The 16,956-nt window shown below is 41.9% G+C and overlaps 1 protein-coding gene across 1 annotated transcript; it reads right to left on the reverse strand.

The window, feature by feature from the left end:
• Positions 1–32: 32 nt before the first annotated feature.
• Positions 33–16,114, reverse strand: LMAN1 (lectin, mannose binding 1). Its single transcript, XM_061478874.1, has 14 exons — positions 15,851–16,114; positions 14,397–14,551; positions 14,198–14,305; positions 12,785–12,846; positions 11,913–12,012; positions 10,664–10,787; positions 10,237–10,295; positions 9,494–9,626; positions 8,598–8,791; positions 8,415–8,485; positions 5,020–5,173; positions 4,273–4,394; positions 2,870–2,925; positions 33–637 (listed from the first exon to the last, which is right to left on the reverse strand). The coding sequence occupies exons 1-13, from the start codon at positions 16,059–16,061 to the stop codon at positions 2,889–2,891; spliced, it is 1,530 nt and encodes a 509-aa protein (XP_061334858.1). The 5' UTR covers positions 16,062–16,114; the 3' UTR covers positions 33–637; positions 2,870–2,888.
• Positions 16,115–16,956: the final 842 nt, after the last annotated feature.

Consider the following 16,956-nt stretch of genomic DNA (forward strand, 5'->3'; position numbering starts at 1 on the left):
TCGTGGACATATACGCAATTAAAAGAAAAAACTTACTAAAAATATGCATCTTTATTCAAATAATGATATCTCTGAACTCCAAGTGTCAATTTACATTAGTCAGAAACAAACATATGACAATGTCAGCTGTTTGAATTAGAAAAAAAAACCCCCAACAGTAGACAGTATTCGGTGTTACAGTAACTGATGCATTGATAAGTGTCAAATTCTCTTCAAACAGGAAGTTAGGCAATTTACAAACCATATTGTGGGTTTTACTTTTGAAAGATTCAGGTGTGACTATGTATAACATACTCTGACCAGTACAATGAAATTCTCATTACTGCCAAATATTTGCTACTTAGCATTCACACTTCAAGTAGTTAGAGTTGTTCTCCCCCATACTGTAAAACTGAATTCCAAGGTGTCTTCTCCTAGTCCTGAAATCTTATTTGATAAGAATCAAACGTACTATTAGGGTTAAAAGAAACTTCTGGTAGCCAGCTGTAACAGGAGGCTACATTGACTAACATTCGTACGGTACAGATTTGGTGCTATCAGTTCAAGAACATACAGGACAAAATTTGAGCTGGGCAATTGAGAGCTTTCCTTTGATCCAGTGAGCGACAAGGCAGTTATGGAAGTTCCAAGGAGACAACTGTGAAATGAAGCACGAAGCAAAATTATCAGTTTTTGGTTGTTACATATTGGAACTTCTTCTCCCCAATACTGAAGTTTCCTAGTTGCACGTGGGAGATGTGTCTGATCAGTTAGTAGCAAACACATGAGCTGAGCCTCATACTGAAGAGGCAATTGCAGGTTGTCCCCCTAGACACCATCCCCAGCCTTATCATCTTTCTGAGACAAGACACAAAGGTATGGGCTGCTCCAGCTTTAAAAGGAAAGTTCTATTTGGATAAATTCACAGTAACAAAAGTACAGGCCTTCTCCAATCGATGCATTAGAGCTGTTCCTCTTATCCCAGATCTGTGCACCTACTTAAGACATAAAGTTGCTAGCCTTTCTGTACAAAAAGCCTTGCAAAGCCTGCTGTGAGAGAAGGAGTTCTCTTTAGATGCTGCACTGACACAGGAAGGCCTGCAATTGAAAGGAACAACACTTCACTTTCAAAACTATTTATGAAAATGTATTAAGTTTAGTTACAAGAGTCAGGGTTGTAATAGCTTAGACTCAAGGCACCTGTAAGTATTTGCTGGTGTTGAAAGTAAGGATTTACCCTATTTATCCAGCAAGATCAGCCTGAAGCAGTGGTTTCTGATTAGCACAGCAAAATCCTCTCAAACTCAGAAACGAATCTATAAAGCTATACCACATACAGTATACTATATACTGTAGCTGTGTAAATAGGTGTGTAGGCAGTTCTATTGGTATAGCAGAAATATCCACTTTTTGAACACAGTAAGTAACAAAATAGTTTGCATAGATTTATCATTTCTCCAAACTGACAGGCACAATACTGAAGTGTTCTTCATTACAGCAAATTTGGCAGCATGTGTTGCACCCCAAGGGAGTAGAGTGTAGGAATGCAGCAGTAGTATGCTAGATTCCAGGTAACTTATGCAGATCTAGACAAACAGATTAATTAAAAGTGAAATATCCCAATGCATTTGTGTACTTTATCGAATTAGAAAAAACCCAAACCAAACCCCCCTATTCTAGCTCTACACGTGAACAACCTAAGGACAAAGTCACCACAGATGCGTAAACAAGGCCAAATGAATTCATTTCACATTCCTATTTTGGGCTCTCCACTTTGTTTCTTTCCTGAAGCAAATGTTCACCCGATAAGCGGCATCAAACACACATGTTCAGTCTCATGCTTTTGACACCAAGCAGGAACTGACACACAATACTGGCTCTACAATAGCTACTGGACTAACAAACATGTCTGAAACAACAGCCTGTGAAGAAATGGGTTAAACACTCAATAGCTGTAGTTCAGAACAGTTGCCATGTCAAGACTTAAAGCATTTGTATTTGATACATGAAAGAGAGAAGACAGTTTTATAAGACATTTATACACTAAACATACCCTTAATAAAAACAGATTTGAAGAGGTATAAAGCAATGATATCTTTGCTGAAGAAGTTCCACAAATCTCCAAGTAGAATTACAGACACACTTGTAACTATGAAAAAGAACTCAGTCCACAATATACTTGAAGAATCTACTTTATCATGTTTTTTCTCACTACCTAAAACCCCAAATAAGGAGATTAGCCTTTATTTGCTTGTTCAGTATATTTTGTTTTCTACGTCAGGTATCAACAGCCAGACTGTTAAAGGTCTGTCTTTGTGTCCACATGTTAAGAAATGTTTAAATCTGTATTTCGTGAAGAGTTAGAATTAACATAGTAATTCTTAAACTGTTAAATTCAAGTGTCAAGAAGTGTTTATAAAAACCACTTTTACAGCCCCCTCAAAAACAAACAGAACAGTTTGGGGTTGGTTGGTGGTCCTTTTTGTTGTTGCTGGCTTTTTTGGACGCGTTTTATTTGCTTGTCAGGACACTTAATAGGAAGGTTTTTGCACAAATCATACAACTGCAAATCTCTTTATGAACAACCAAACCCAGGTTTTTCAATTCCTTCCTCTGCAATCTTAACAAAAGAAGAGGAATATGGCATTTGCCTTCCAGTATTTATGAGAAGTTAGCTGAAAACACAACCTAGATAAGGGAAGACTGTGACCCCTATCTGGCATTTGTTCTGCTGCTCCCCAGTCCATTTGTAACTTTAGCATTAACAGTTTAAATAGGAACTCATTTGGTTTAACAAAATTCAATAATTTACAATATTGAAGTATATCAAACACTAAGTTTTCCCTCATTTATAAAAGTTTTCTGTGCATACATACTGCTGTTAACGTACACACAAAGGGAACAGGTCATCAAAAGAACTTTTTGGCTGCTGCTTCTTGCTGACTCCTGAAAGAGAAAGCAGAAGAGAATTCATTAAGTACTTTTAGTATAAAGCTAGCTAACCGGTTTAAATATTTATTTGGGGATTAAAAGACTCCATTCCTTGTCAATGGAGACTTAGGGAAATCAAATATAAGTCATATCACACAAGCAGGGTACATTTTTTCCTATTTACAAGGATATTAGTATCATCACTTTAGTTTCAATTTTGCATCAGACACAGAAGGAAATACGACATCCCAGACAAACCAGAAGCTGTGGAAGAACATACAAAATGACTCTTAAAATGTTGGAACTAAAGTTTTCTAAAGCTTCTCTGTACCTGATTGCTCTAAAAACCATCACACAGAAGGAAATGTATGCAACCAAACAGTGGAAGAATTTACTTCAAATGGGATTTCCTTCTCCCTCTAGCACAGAACATATTTATTTTCTTAGTGGATACTGTGGATCAGCCACACACAGATGCTAGAATTACAAGGGCATCAAAAAACTGGTGGGGACCGGGTCCTTGTTTGCCTTGCAAGCCATCATTTCAGTTGATGGAATAACATGACATATGTAGGAAACACGTTCTCTCCACTTTGTGGAGAAAGAGACATACAAAAACTACTGCAATCAGCAGCAGTGGTCTTATATCCTTCCAGAGAGGTAGCAAACAGCATTTTCCCTTTGAAGAGCAATGCAGCTGTTCCGGTCCCTGCTCCTTATCCTGATTAGTGTCTGTGAGAAGCAAGAAGGAAGACTACCAAGCACATGAAATAAGGAAAAAAAAAATCACGTCATGTTTTCGTAAAATATTGATAAACTTCAGTGAGTCCAGAGGACCACAAGGGTGGAGGTTAAGAGCTGAGGCACACGCCTGAAGAGAAGGGAGGGATGGAACTAGGCTTGTTCATCCTGGACAAAAGGCGGCTTCAAAAGGTCTAACATCAGCTTTCCAATACCTATAAGATGTTATTAAGGGGACAGAGGCAGTTTCTTCACAAAGACACACACCATACGAGACAACATGCAAACCGAAACCAGGCAGGTTCCCACTTGGTGCACTGCGGGGGAAGGCTAAAACTGCATTATGAGAATTAAACATTCCCAGGGGGGTCTGTAATAGTGGCACCTTTTCCATGCTTGGAGGTTAAGATCTGAGCAGTCTAAACACTAAGTGACTAAGCGAATTCAGTGTTAAGCCTCCGTTGAGCAGACGACTGAACTAGAGACCTCCCAAGGTCTCTTCCCATCTGAATGATGGCTTGTTTTAAAGGTGATTAACATAATCATATCACTGCAACTTTATTTCCAGTCAGAAGTCCCAAAACCATTCGCCCTGTTGTCTTTAAACAAAAAGGGACTTACCTGTACATGATATAACTGATGAATAGCACTGTTTGCACTGCTACAAAGATGAAGAAGTGCATCGTAGATAAGCAGGATGGAAATGGTGGCAGTTCTGGACATTTTGATTTCTCACTAGATGGCTAAAACCCAAGAAAAACAATATTTGAGAAAAGAGCAAATAAGACATGCCATCAAAAGACTGTTACATGCAAGAAACAAAACTAGGTCTTTAAAGCATGATATCAAAGTAAGAACAAGCAGAAAAGAGGCAGAAATGACACTACCCTGAGGGGGAAATAATAAAAAAGCCTTCTATGGGATCATAAACTCATTCAATTGCTACCTAGGCTAGACTAAGGTGCTCTTGAACGTGAACACAGTCATCTTTCACACTTAGGAGGCCTTAAGTGAAGTCTGCCCAACTTTCCCCTGATTAAAGCTCTCCCTTCTCTGCAGAAGCAATAATCTCCTCTGTATAGAGCCGTTAAGGAGGGGGACAAACACATAAAAAAGCACCCAGAAAACCTAATTGCTTGACCTTGTTTCCACAGGAAATTAGACTAAAAATCATGCTCTTTGTGCAAAACTTCTCATCAAGACACAGATCATGCAGTTAGGTCAAGGCAGTGCAGTTTTAGCAAAGCAGCTTAATAAAGGATTAATTACTCCGTAAGTTGTGTGCTGGCTCGTCCTAGCCTTTCACTAACAGCCAAAAAAAAAAAGTAGTATTACAGCCATGCTTTACGCTACCAGCACATAAATTACCATATTTCGTTGTACTAAATGCTCAATGTCCCTCTTTACTACATGAAGGTGTTCTTTGATGTCATTGAAGTGCTGAGTTGTTTCATAGACTCCGGCAGCAGAGCCAGGATGTTGAGCACCACTGATCAACCTCAGAGTATCAGCCACAGAATTTCTGAAAGAAAGACAGACACAAAACATTTCAGCATAGAAAAGCTTCTCTACAAATAGCGCTTCCTCTGGGCACCTTTTGGGCCATTAAGGTTAGTCTGAAATACAGAGCTGTCCCAAATCATAGAACAGTTAGGCAGAAAACATTTGCTCTAGTTTCCAAGAATACCTATCAGGAAATAATTCCTTCATCAAACTGTGGGTTAGGCAGTTTCAATTTGTCCAGTGTACCATCTCTCAAAGTCACGTGGAGAACAAGATCTGGCAAATATTCTATGGCTAGGCATCCGCTTTGCCTGACTGATGAAGTCTAAAACCGAGCGTTTTATCTGAGGCTCTTGCGAAGGCTTTAGGATAAGCAGAGTTTAATGCAATATTTGAAGAAAACCAAAAGCTATTTGAAAAATAAATAAATAAAAGCAGTCATGTAAGAAATAAAAATAAAGAAGAGGCTTTAGGGATAAGAAAAGATTTAGATACATCCTTCCTTCACGATAATCATTTATACGAGAAACTCATTTCCCACATGCATTGTCATAATACTTAATATTGTTTTCATATGAATTCATTTTGCTACTACATCAAATCAAATTAAATCTGTAAAAAGTTGAGGTTCCATAACTAATTTTGTTTGAGGTAAACTAGTCAATGAGAGGAAAACCCCTTAATCTCTAATCAATATGTTTATATAATTTTTCCCTACTGTGATGTTTCTTTTCAGTTGCAAAGAAGATTATTCTACAGCTAAAATATTTATCATGTGAATGTTAATCTCTTCATTATTAACAGAGCAAGCAAAATAGATTGTCTTTGGATTTCTTTTTAATTTACTTAAAACTTTACATTTTGTTCAGATGAGAGAGCTTACTTCGATGCCTTCAAGATACAGTCCTAACTGTACAGTGGTCAGCAATCTGTCATAGTACCATGGAGTGGTTTGGATTGGAAGGGATCTTTGGAGATCAGCTAGTCTAACCCGCCTGCTGTCGGCAGGGACTTCTTTCAATGCCTCAAAACCCCATCTAACCTGGCCTTGAATACTTACTTTTTTAACTGTCACATAAAGGAAATGAAACTAAAACCAAAACCAAACACAAAATTACATTAGTGATTTAAACGGATCATATCCATTGTGAAAATGGCTAGTTAAGATTCAAGGAAGCTCTGTAAGGACGATGCCCGTCTTTCAGCTTTGTATCAGCTGCTCTTCATGCCACTAAAATTCAACACACAGAGCAAACCCACACGCACACACTGAATGCAAAACCCCTCTTCCTGTCCTAGCTTAATTTAGCCTTAGCCAGAAATTATATTTTTGTATCATCATGGTATAGATTATTTTAAAGTAATTTGATTAATAGTTAACCTGTACTTTGAATTGGTGTTATAATAACCTATTTTAGATGTTAAGTTTTCCACTGGAAGGCTTCTTTCTTAAATAACCCATGCAACCACCATCATGACCACTGCCTAATAAACACTGATCTCAATTCTGCCTATCCACATCCACCTCACTGTTTATCTTGCCCCACTACTTTTAGTGCTACAACACTAAAAAAAAAAAAAAAAAAAGCAGAAAAGTGTGATACTCATTTTGTTCTTTGCGCTCCTCATACCACCATGGCTACGAAACTACAGAAACCTGCACACCCACCTTCCCTCTGACTGATCCAGTGTCTCTTCAAGGCAAAACAACTTCCCTAAATAGATAACGGTCCGCATCAAATTTAATTTACATTTACTTTTGCATGAGCAATACGATGTTGGCAGTTCCTATTGTATGAACATGCAAGATTCTTCTGTAATCAGATGATTAAGAAATCCACAAATCTTGACAAGAAAATTACTTAGACACTAAGTCCTTTTCCTCCGGGATGACCAGGAATGCAACAGCGGGCTGTTCATTTCTCTCTCTAAATAAAACATTTCTTTAATCTAAGAAAAATATTAAGATGATGTTACGCAAACTCATACCTAATAAGTAGTCGCTAAAAGGGCAGACTGCCAACGTTAACAAGAAAATCTAATTTGCTTGCAAGGTATAAAGATTTGTCAAGAATATTAACATGAAAGCTTTCGTGGAAGAACAAATGCAAAAATGGAAGCACTCTAATCTTCATCCTACAGAAAACCTGACCTACTTAGATAAATCACAAGAGCTGCCCTTGAACTAATGCAGGGAAAAAAAACCCACAACTGTAGGAATTGTTTTTCTCCTTACTCTAAGCCCAAGGTAAGGAATTTTTTAACTACTAAAAATGAAGGGTCAAACCAACTTTAAGCCATTCCTGCTAAAGGCAGGAACTGTAAAACATCCTGGAAGCAGTACACAACCATCCCTATCAAACACAAGAATTTTCTCCAATCCACTTTACAAGTATAGCACTGTCAAAATAAGACTTAACTTCATTTGGAGACATAATTTGAATCAATCCATTTTAAAAAACTGCATCTGAAAAAGCAAAATTAATAAGCAATCGGGAACTTGCAATCGTCTGTGCAGATACACAAGTTCCTTGAGGAAGTTCACTGGCAGAAAGTCCTCCAACAAAAGAACAAACCAGCCAAAGAGAAAGAGCCCATTTAATCTGTAAGAAATGGGGACAAATCACTAAAGTGGTCTATACACTGCATTGGCACAACTAAACCAATACATTGCTGTCTTAACTACGCAATGTGACAGCAATTTCATATTAGAGTGCCTTTTTCTTTTGCCAGGTTGTTTACACTAAAAAAACCCTCAAATATATCTCATAATATTATCTAAACGTAATATTATCCATTTTATTAATATAATGATTACGTGTGGTTATTAATATATGAGTAGACTGAGTACATTGACAAGATACCCTTTTTCTCCTTTAGGTTCACTAGCTGTAAGTCCAGAGCATTTATGCTCATGTTGTTATCAATACTCCTAAGTCAGAGCAACAGATTGCCACAAGGTAGAAGGTTATCACATTAGTAGAAATGGATTGTTTTTAAAGGGAATAGACTTAACTGGAAAGTGGACTATCATGACAAAAACAACACAAAAAGAGGCAAATTCAGAGCTCAGTCACACTCAGTACATGAACTTGGGTTATTCTAGAAATCAGCTGTACGCAGAGAGTTGTCACTAAAAAACTGGCACAGAGAAATTTCAAGTTTGTCAGTATTCTCCTACTGAAATAATAAATAGGATTTAAAAGGTGGAAAATAATAGAGAAATCAAGACACAGCCTTACTATTCAGAAAACACTTACCTTATTTCATTTACTTGTCTAACAACCTCTTCTTGAGTTTTCACAACTGTCTCAATCTCTTGCTGGGAAACCTGGTGGGTGGAGGGGAGTGTGAGAAAAAGATCAACATATCTTGGAAAAAGCAAATCAATCGTGCTGCTGAAGTTAGGCTGACAGCAATGACGGTTGGGGGTTTTTATTTACCTGCCCTTGTTGACCTGGCAAACCAGCTCCTCTTTTAGCAATCTCATCTGTCACTAGAGAGACGTATCTCCTTTGCTCATCCAGAATCATGTCCAATTGCCTATTCAGCTGTTTTATTTCAAGATGAATTCGATTCTGTCCCTCAAAGATTTGCCTCAGTTCACGATCACTTACAGTTTCAAAAAGATCATCCGCTGATAAGGAAAAAAAAAAAGCACAGGAGTTCTTACATATAAGCATTCCTCTTGCATATATGCATTGTGTCATTTCTCTTGCACCCCTCAAGTTTCCACACAAATATACTTTTTTTCCCCCCTATAATTTGATATATTTGGTGTTGAATTTTTGCTATTGCCATGGCAAAGGAGACTCAAATGGGACACAACTGAACAGAGATAAGCAAGCATTCAAACCCAGACTCTAAGGTAGAGTTCCTATTTTAATACTTGGGCAATATGCAACATAGAATGGAAACAGGATGCCGCTATCTTTCCACAAGCTAGCACTTTGCTACCAACTATCCTTCAGAAGGAAATTGCAGGTATTAAGTAATAGGTACTTTTTAGAAAAAGTAAGCTTTAAAATGTAGCTTGAAATAGAGAGTGACTGCACGTTTGGGTTTCTCCACAGCTTCAGCAATATCAGAAGAAGAAAGTCCAGAAGACTTTCATCATTCCCAGCATGTTTCCTCTTGTTTGTTTTATTCTCAATCCAGCCGTGACAACAGGGACTTTGTATTTCAGAAAACAGTTTACAAATAAAACCCCAAAGATTCTTAAAGTAGGTAACACCAGTAGAAGCTTAGGAAGATCAGTCAGAGCATCAGGCCCCAGTTCTGAGTATCCTGGAAAGCAAATGTTTTCCTTGACAAGTGAAAAATGGCTCAAATAACCTGCCTGGCTGCCCCTGCACGTCAGGATGTTCCTTTTGAAACTCTTCCTTCTTTTTATCCAATTCTTGTTGAAAATGCTCAAACTCTTCTTGATACTTCTCTTTATCTTTCTGAGGAATTTCTGCATCTGGCGTTGGCTTTAAAACATTGGGGTGGGGGAAAGAGAAAAGAGATTTTTTTTCCCATGGTCGTCTCCACCATTCCTATATAACTTACTCTTAAGCAAGGCTGTTTGTACTTCAGATCTGAAGACATAACACAATTAGCAGAATATTAATTCATATTAACATGTTTAAGTTGAAGTGAGTAACCAGACATTCCTCTGGAGACCCATAGCTTTTTCCTGATATATGCATACTTTCTGTGATTAAAAGGAAACCAAGTTTTACAAGGATAGACGTTGTTAGGTAGTACAGACTGTTCCAGAGATATAAGAAGCTGAAGGCAAGAAGAGATTACTTGTCCACTTCCCAAAGTGTACCTCTCGATTTGTTTTCTTTGCATGTTTTGATTCAATGTCAGGATTTCTGTTGATTTGGTGCTGCTTCAAGAGCTCTGGTCTTGAAAATGGAATTATTACTGAAACATTACACTATTAGTCTCCTTTTTCTAAAATGGATGACAGCACATGCCAAAATCCTGAAACAGGGGTGACAAGTATGACTTCAGAGGAAACGCCATCATCAGGTGCTACATACGAGATACATACAGTCACATATTTTATTAATTATGCATAAAGATGCTTACTGCTTCTTTCCCAGGCTCTGTCAACTGGAAGGTCAGAAAAGACAGGACGTCGTGATCATCTGTAATCAACAAAACAAAAGCACGCTGTTAATTGCTACTGTTACAGGCTACAAATCCTGGTACTTCTCAAGCCAGCCTTGCACTTGCAAAGGGTCTTCAGGCAACAGCATCCTCCCAAAGTCCTCCCAAAAGTTTATGCAGTGGGAAATGAGACTGCACAACATCTTTTTCAGGATAAACTGAAAGTCCTGCTCTGGCCAGGAAAAGGCCTAAGCATACCAGTTATTTGGGAATGGGAGAGAATTAATGAGATCATCATGGTCAAAAGTTGGTATAATGCATCAAGACTAGCAGTAAAAGCCAACACACAAAACCCCATCTCTTGCAAGCCCCCACACAATTTGTCACAACGTTTAACATTTTCTACCTGCAAGTCCCCCTGTTGCTGCAGATATTCCAAAATAGCCTTGTGATGGCAACACCATATCTTCCACTTTTGCACAAAATTCATAGTCTTCTTTATCCGGAGTAAAGCCATTATTAATTAATACCTAAAAGGATAAACATGTAAATTTTACCACATAAATCTATTAGTGTTAATTGCTTTGTCAGTTTACAGTAACCATCACAAATACAACTTAATCGGATAATTTAACAGCTGATACTAGAAAGCAAAAACTATTTCTTTTCTGAAAGACGCTTTTAACAAAGAAAATGCATAGATGCATCTGCAGAACTGCTAAGATTAACAGCAACATTTGGATGGAGGAGTTCCTAGATAAGACATCAGGGACCAGGTACATTCCAGAAGTGAGCAGCCTTGGAGTCTGAAATTTCATTTTCATTCAAAAGTTAAATAGCTTTTACCATTACAACACAGTACAAGGTCCACCCTCTACTAGGAGCATTCATGCTTACTTTTAGAGAAACTTTTACTATAAAGTAACAGCTGTGCATTTTATGGCTAATACCTATGAATAGCACCTTTTCAGAAAGCAAGAAATCCACACTTTGTAGCCGTTACAACCCAGCACCATAATAACATTATTCTTTCCTTATCTAGAAGGAATTCACAATCATCCTAACAGTATTTAGGAAGTGTTGAAGACTCTCTTACAGCATTGTTTTTCTACCTTTCATCTTCAAAGCCCCATTATTTCTTGGAGATGGGAAGCCTCAAGTAGTAAATTTAAATCTACTGTCAGGGAGCGAGCTTCATTTTTTTTGACACATTTCAAGAGCCTCTTACAGGTCAGATCAGCTACAAAACCCTGCATAGCTCTCATGTCAGCTTGAAAACTACCATTCAAGTCGAGGAGCTGCTCAATCAGTTGGTAGCTGAGAAACATGCTGGCTTTAAGACACCTCTACAGGCAAGTCAACAGCAACAGAAGGCTGCGAGCACATATGACTTAGCGTAACCGACTCCTAAGTAACATCAGAGAAATCAGCAATATCTACCAAGTCAGCTCCTAAACCTATAGATGCACTAATGTAGCTGAAAATCTGACCAGTGTTTGAACCCTGCACCTCCTCCCAACTTCTGCTACCAAGCTCCACATTTTCAAACGTGCCAGAATTAACATACGGGGGCTTTGGGTTTTCAGACAGTTGCAACAATTTCACACTTAAGCGGCCAAGAAACAAACATAATGATGTTATTTCGGAGTACTTACAGTCAGGGTTTTTTGGTAGTATGTTATCTTTACTCGAACAGGATAGGGCTTGTTACGAAAGTCCCTCTGACAGGACGCCAATGCTTGTGTGGACCCATCACTATGCAAGAAGACAACTTGCATAAAACTATATCTTATGATTTATCAGCTAAGACAAAAAAGCATCAATATATCACTAAGCAACATCATGGTAGTTTGTCAATATGTACGTTTTTCAAAAGCTGTCCCACAACTGCACTGTGTTCTGAAGTCTGAGATCAACAGTACTAGATGTTTTACACAGGGCACTACAGCTAGACAGCAGTAACGGGGAAACTTGAACACAGGGGAAATCTCCAAGGTTAGAGATATTCCCACACCTGTGAACTAAGACAGAAATAAGCTATAGTCTGGACTGCACTAATGAAGCTAGACACAAACTGAGATGGAAATAAGCTGTAGTCCAGACAGCATCAACTAAGCTAGACGCTTCTCGGAACCCAAAAATACGTCAGCTGTGCTGCTGACTATAAACAATCTGAAATCAAAATTAAACCAATTAATTGCAGTAGCAAGCAATTAGCTTTCAGTCACTTCTGTCTGTTATTAGCTGTGCGTGGAAGATACCACCAGGTAGTAAAGAGGCAAAAAGTCTGTTCTTCCATTTATCTGAGTTCGTTCATCCCAAAGGACACATACCATTTAACATCCATCAGTTGCCAATTTCTGTGCTGTTACTGCCATAACAGTGTTTTAACAAATAGAAAAACTCAAACAAAGGAAACAAGGTTTCACACGAAAGAAACTTTCACAATAATGTTTCTTAAGGGTTTCATGCAACATTTCATCAATCAAAAGCAAACATCCATCGTTAATGCTGAAAATAAACTTACTTCTGATGATCATACAGAAGTTTACCATTGTTGCCTACAACGATCACTCCAGGATTGTTTTTCTAGAAAAAATACATAGCAAAAAAATGGAAGTTAAATTCAATGGGAAACATAAGTAACATCGCTGTTAGCCTTTCTGCAATAAGGCACCTGATACCATTACGCTACAGACAGAATTCCTTCACTGTAGATGGTATGGGGCTATGTTCTGGATTTATGGTAAAAACCAGTGTTGGCAACACAGCAATGTCTTAGTTATTGCTTACACAGGTGTCCTGGGTTCAGCAGTAGCCTTTCCTGCTTTTCACACCAGTGAGTAGGCCGCGGTGCAGGAGTTGTGAGGGGACACAGCTAGGACAGCTGACCAAGGAATATCCCAGATATGGCATCATGCTCAGAATAAGAAGGGGGAACATTCAGACTTATGGCATTTTGCCTTCCCAAGTCATCATTATGAGGTACTAGAGACGGCTGAACACCTGCCTGACAGTGGGAAGTAGCAAATACATTTTTTTCTTTGCTCGAGCATGCAGCTTTTGCTTTGCCTATTAAACTGGGCTTATCTCAATCCACATGTTTTCTCACTTTTAGCCTTCTGATTTTATCCCCCATCCCATCAGAAAATAAGTAACTGGCCATATGGTGCTTAGCTGTCTACAAGGGTTAACCCATGATATAAAGGAATACACTGTACCACTACATAGATTACCAGCTCTTAAAAAACACCAAACAAAACAGATTTCAAGAACTCAAAAAATAATGTCCTTCTCAATTCACAATGGTGGGGTAGGGGAGTCCTTTGTTTTCAAAAAGAACCAAATTGCAACAGAACTGTGGTTCTTTTCCTTCTGATAGGTTGTGACAACAACAACAAAAAAAAGCAAGAGACACACTATCTATTGTTAAAGTTTCTAAGGATCATGCTGGATTTGAAACTGGAAATTCAAAACAGCAACTGCCATCCCCATCTGCTACGGATTTTTCACTGCTGAACTACTCAAGGAAGATGTGTTCCAAGAAAAAGAGCATCTCTGAAGACAGACAGAAATTAGTGTTTCCGTAGTGTCATATTTTGTCATAATAAGCCTGTTACAAAGCACACACATATCAACATTTCAAATCATACATGGCCATTCCAAATTCCAGCTTATACAGTTACATATGCTATTTTCCCTCCAAACCAGACCCATGCATCAATGTTCAGAGGAGGTACATTATGTGCCACACTTCAACTTGCAAGCTTAAAAAACAAGCGTAAAACAGTCGATTAAAAATTATGAAAGGGAAAATTGAGTATTTTAATTTACCCCTTCAAAGCAAAAGAATAAGAAAATAACATCATCTTCCCCCCGCCAAGTGATAGGTACGAAACAAGCAGGAAGAGTTTGCCAGAAGATTCTTTTTTCAACTAACCTTTCCATCATTGTCAAAGGAATCAAAGAAAATTCCAACACCATTCCATTGATCAGCTGCCCCAAAAACAGGGCCTTCCAAGCCTTGCTCTTCTGTATACCAGATTGCCTATTACAGAAAGAAGTAAGAGTCACAAGTCAATAATCACTTTTTACAGCTTGTCCAATTTCTTTTTTCAGTTAGATCAAATTCTTAATACCAATCCATCAGCTCCAATGCGGCCTCTTCCTGTAACTCGAAAGGTCACTTCGACTTCCCAAAATTCAAATATTGACTTAGCTTTTGTCCACACTGACCCTCTTTGGCTTTTCAAAGATGTTGTTATACGAATCTGATCCGCACTTGGTATGGCATCTAGAAAGGAAATGAAGCAACACCGATTACATGAGAGAGAACATATTGCAAGTGCTTAAGCAGCCAATTAACAGATCTTCTAAAGTCAAGGTTTTCTGGTCTCCTCAACTAGAGAACAGTTTTCAGAATCACTTTTTAGTGGAGCACTCAACCACTTGACAAGGGGAAAAACCCCAACAACAAAACACACTTTTACCTTCAACAGCTCGTTAACAGTGCTTTTCAGAAGACTTAATCACCTTCTGTTTGGTGCCACAAGGTACAACTTAAGTAGAACCTTGGCCTTGCTATTAAGATACACATTAAATTAATAAAATCAGGTTTAGCTTTCTCCTGTATCTCACATAACTCTTCACAAATCACAGATTCCTGTTTTGCTTTTTAGTAACAGATATTCTATTTTTTTTAATAAAGTAAAATTAGACATACATAAATCCATTCACTTGTATTAAATAACATTTTTGTCATCATTTACTTGAAAAAAAGCTTATCTGTAGACAGCTGCCTTCAGGTCACTTACAGCGTAATGTGAAACATTAGTACAAGATTCACACTCATCATTAAAGCCAACCGAACAAAAAAACCAAACTCCACATTAGAAGGTCCTGCAGAGAAACCGTACTAAGGTAGATCCTTATGTACCATGAATATCAACACAGTTTACAGGAGGATGGAGCTTTACAGAAGCCTAGACGCATTTTCAGCACAGTCACATCCCTGACCTGTACTTCAATCGCAGAAGCTATGTTCAGCGAGGCTGTATTTGCCACGGCACAGTCCCTATTTCAGGCTCTTACACCCCGACCGAGCGCTAACGGGACCTGCGGCGCCGTGGCCCGGCTCAGGCACAGCGCCAGGCGGGCCCGCACTCTGCCCGAGTGACACATCAGCACTCCGCGGGGCGCTCCCTGGAGCGCACACAGCGATGGAGCGACCGCAGCACATGGCAACACACGGCTGCCTGCGAGCCGCACGGCAGGGGAGGGCTTTTGGCCATTCGACCGCCGCCACAGCGCCTCCTTTGCCCCTTGGGAGCTCCGTGCAATGCCGCGGGACCCTGCCGAGGTGGCAGACGGTGCAGGGATCGGGGGGCGAGCCCAGCTCCGCTCCCTTCGGGCAGCGGCCGGTCACAGGAGCCGCCGCCGCCGCTCCCCACCCGTTGCCTTGGCGGCCCTGTGACCCAAACAAAGCTGCCCGGTCCCGCCGGCCGCGTCCACCTTGGCCGTGCCCCTCCTATCCCCGCACGGCAGCAACACGGCCCGGCCCGGCCCCGCTCGCAACCTGCCGCCCGGCACTTACTGCCCGTATGCACCCAGAACGGCACAGTCCCGTCCGCCTGCACCAAATGCGGCCCCTTGAAGCTGTACTTGTACTCAAAGCGGCGGTGCGGCAGAGCGGCTGCTGAGCCTTCCGCCGCCTGCCCGAGCGCGAGCGGAGGGCGGCCCAGGGCGAGCAGGGCACCGGCGAGGAGGGCCGCAGCCACGCCACCCCGCTGCGCGCGCGCCGCCATCTTGAGCCGTGCTCCGGGACGCCGGGCATAGCCAACAGGGCGCCACGCGATTGGCCGGGCAAGGGGGCAGGGCAAGGGGCGGAGCGACCTCGTGGCGCCGCCAGCCGGGCCCCGCCCCCAGACCGCCGGTGGGAGGCCGGGGCGGCGGTGCCATGAGGCGGGGAGGGGCGGTGCCGTGAGGCGGGGAGGGGCGGTGCCGTGAGGCGGGGAGGGGCGGTGCCGTGCGGCGGGGCGGTGCCGTGAGGCGGGGAGGGGCGGTGCCGTGAGGCGGGGCGGAGCGGTGCCGTGCGGCGGGGCGGTGCCGTGAGGCGGGGAGGGGCGGTGCCGTGAGGCGGGGCGGAGCGGTGCCGTGCGGCGGGGCGGTGCCGTGAGACGGGGCGGTGCCGTGAGGCGGGACGGTGCCGTGAGGCGGGGCGGTGCCGTGAGGAGGGGAGGGGCGGTGGCGTGCGGCGGGGCGGTGCCGTGAGACGGGGCGGTGCCGTGAGGCGGGGAGGGGCGGTGCCGTGAGGCGGGACGGTGCCGTGAGGCGGGGAGGGGCGGTGCCGTGAGGCGGGACGGTGGCGTGAGGCGGGGAGGGGCGGTGCCGTGAGGCGGGACGGTGCCGTGAGGCGGGGAGGGGCGGTGGCGTGAGGCGGGACGGTGGCGTGAGGCGGGGCGGTGGCGTGAGGCGGGGCGGTGGCGTGAGGCGGGGCGGTGGCGTGAGGCGGGGCGGTGCCGTGAGGCGCGGCGGTGCCGTGAGGCGGGGCGGTGCCGTGAAGCGCGGCGGTGCCGTGAAGCGCGGCGGTGCCGTGAAGCGCGGTAGTGCTGTGAGGCGGGGCGGGCCCAGGCGTCTCTGAGGGTGCGGGGGATTCCGGCCCGCTGGCGTGGGCGCAAACTGGGCCGGGCCTTCGAGAGG

This window comes from Pezoporus flaviventris, unplaced genomic scaffold (assembly GCF_033815535.1).
Source record: "Pezoporus flaviventris isolate CSIRO_AGI_PZ_B2104156 unplaced genomic scaffold, CSIRO_AGI_Pfla_v1 ptg000132l, whole genome shotgun sequence".
NCBI lineage: Eukaryota > Metazoa > Chordata > Aves > Psittaciformes > Psittacidae > Pezoporus > Pezoporus flaviventris.

Bases quoted from the DNA above. Each gene is read 5' to 3' on its own strand.
- LMAN1 (XM_061478874.1), bottom strand. From the start codon at position 16,061: ATGGCGGCGCGCGCGCAGCGGGGTGGCGTGGCTGCGGCCCTCCTCGCC. The intron at 12,847-14,197 runs GTTAGTTGAAAA...TATTTTTTCTAG, and splicing joins CCTTTGACAATGATGGAAAG to AAAAACAATCCTGGAGTGAT. The intron at 10,296-10,663 runs GTAGAAAATGTT...TGTTGATTACAG, and splicing joins AGCAACAGGGGGACTTGCAG to ATGATCACGACGTCCTGTCT.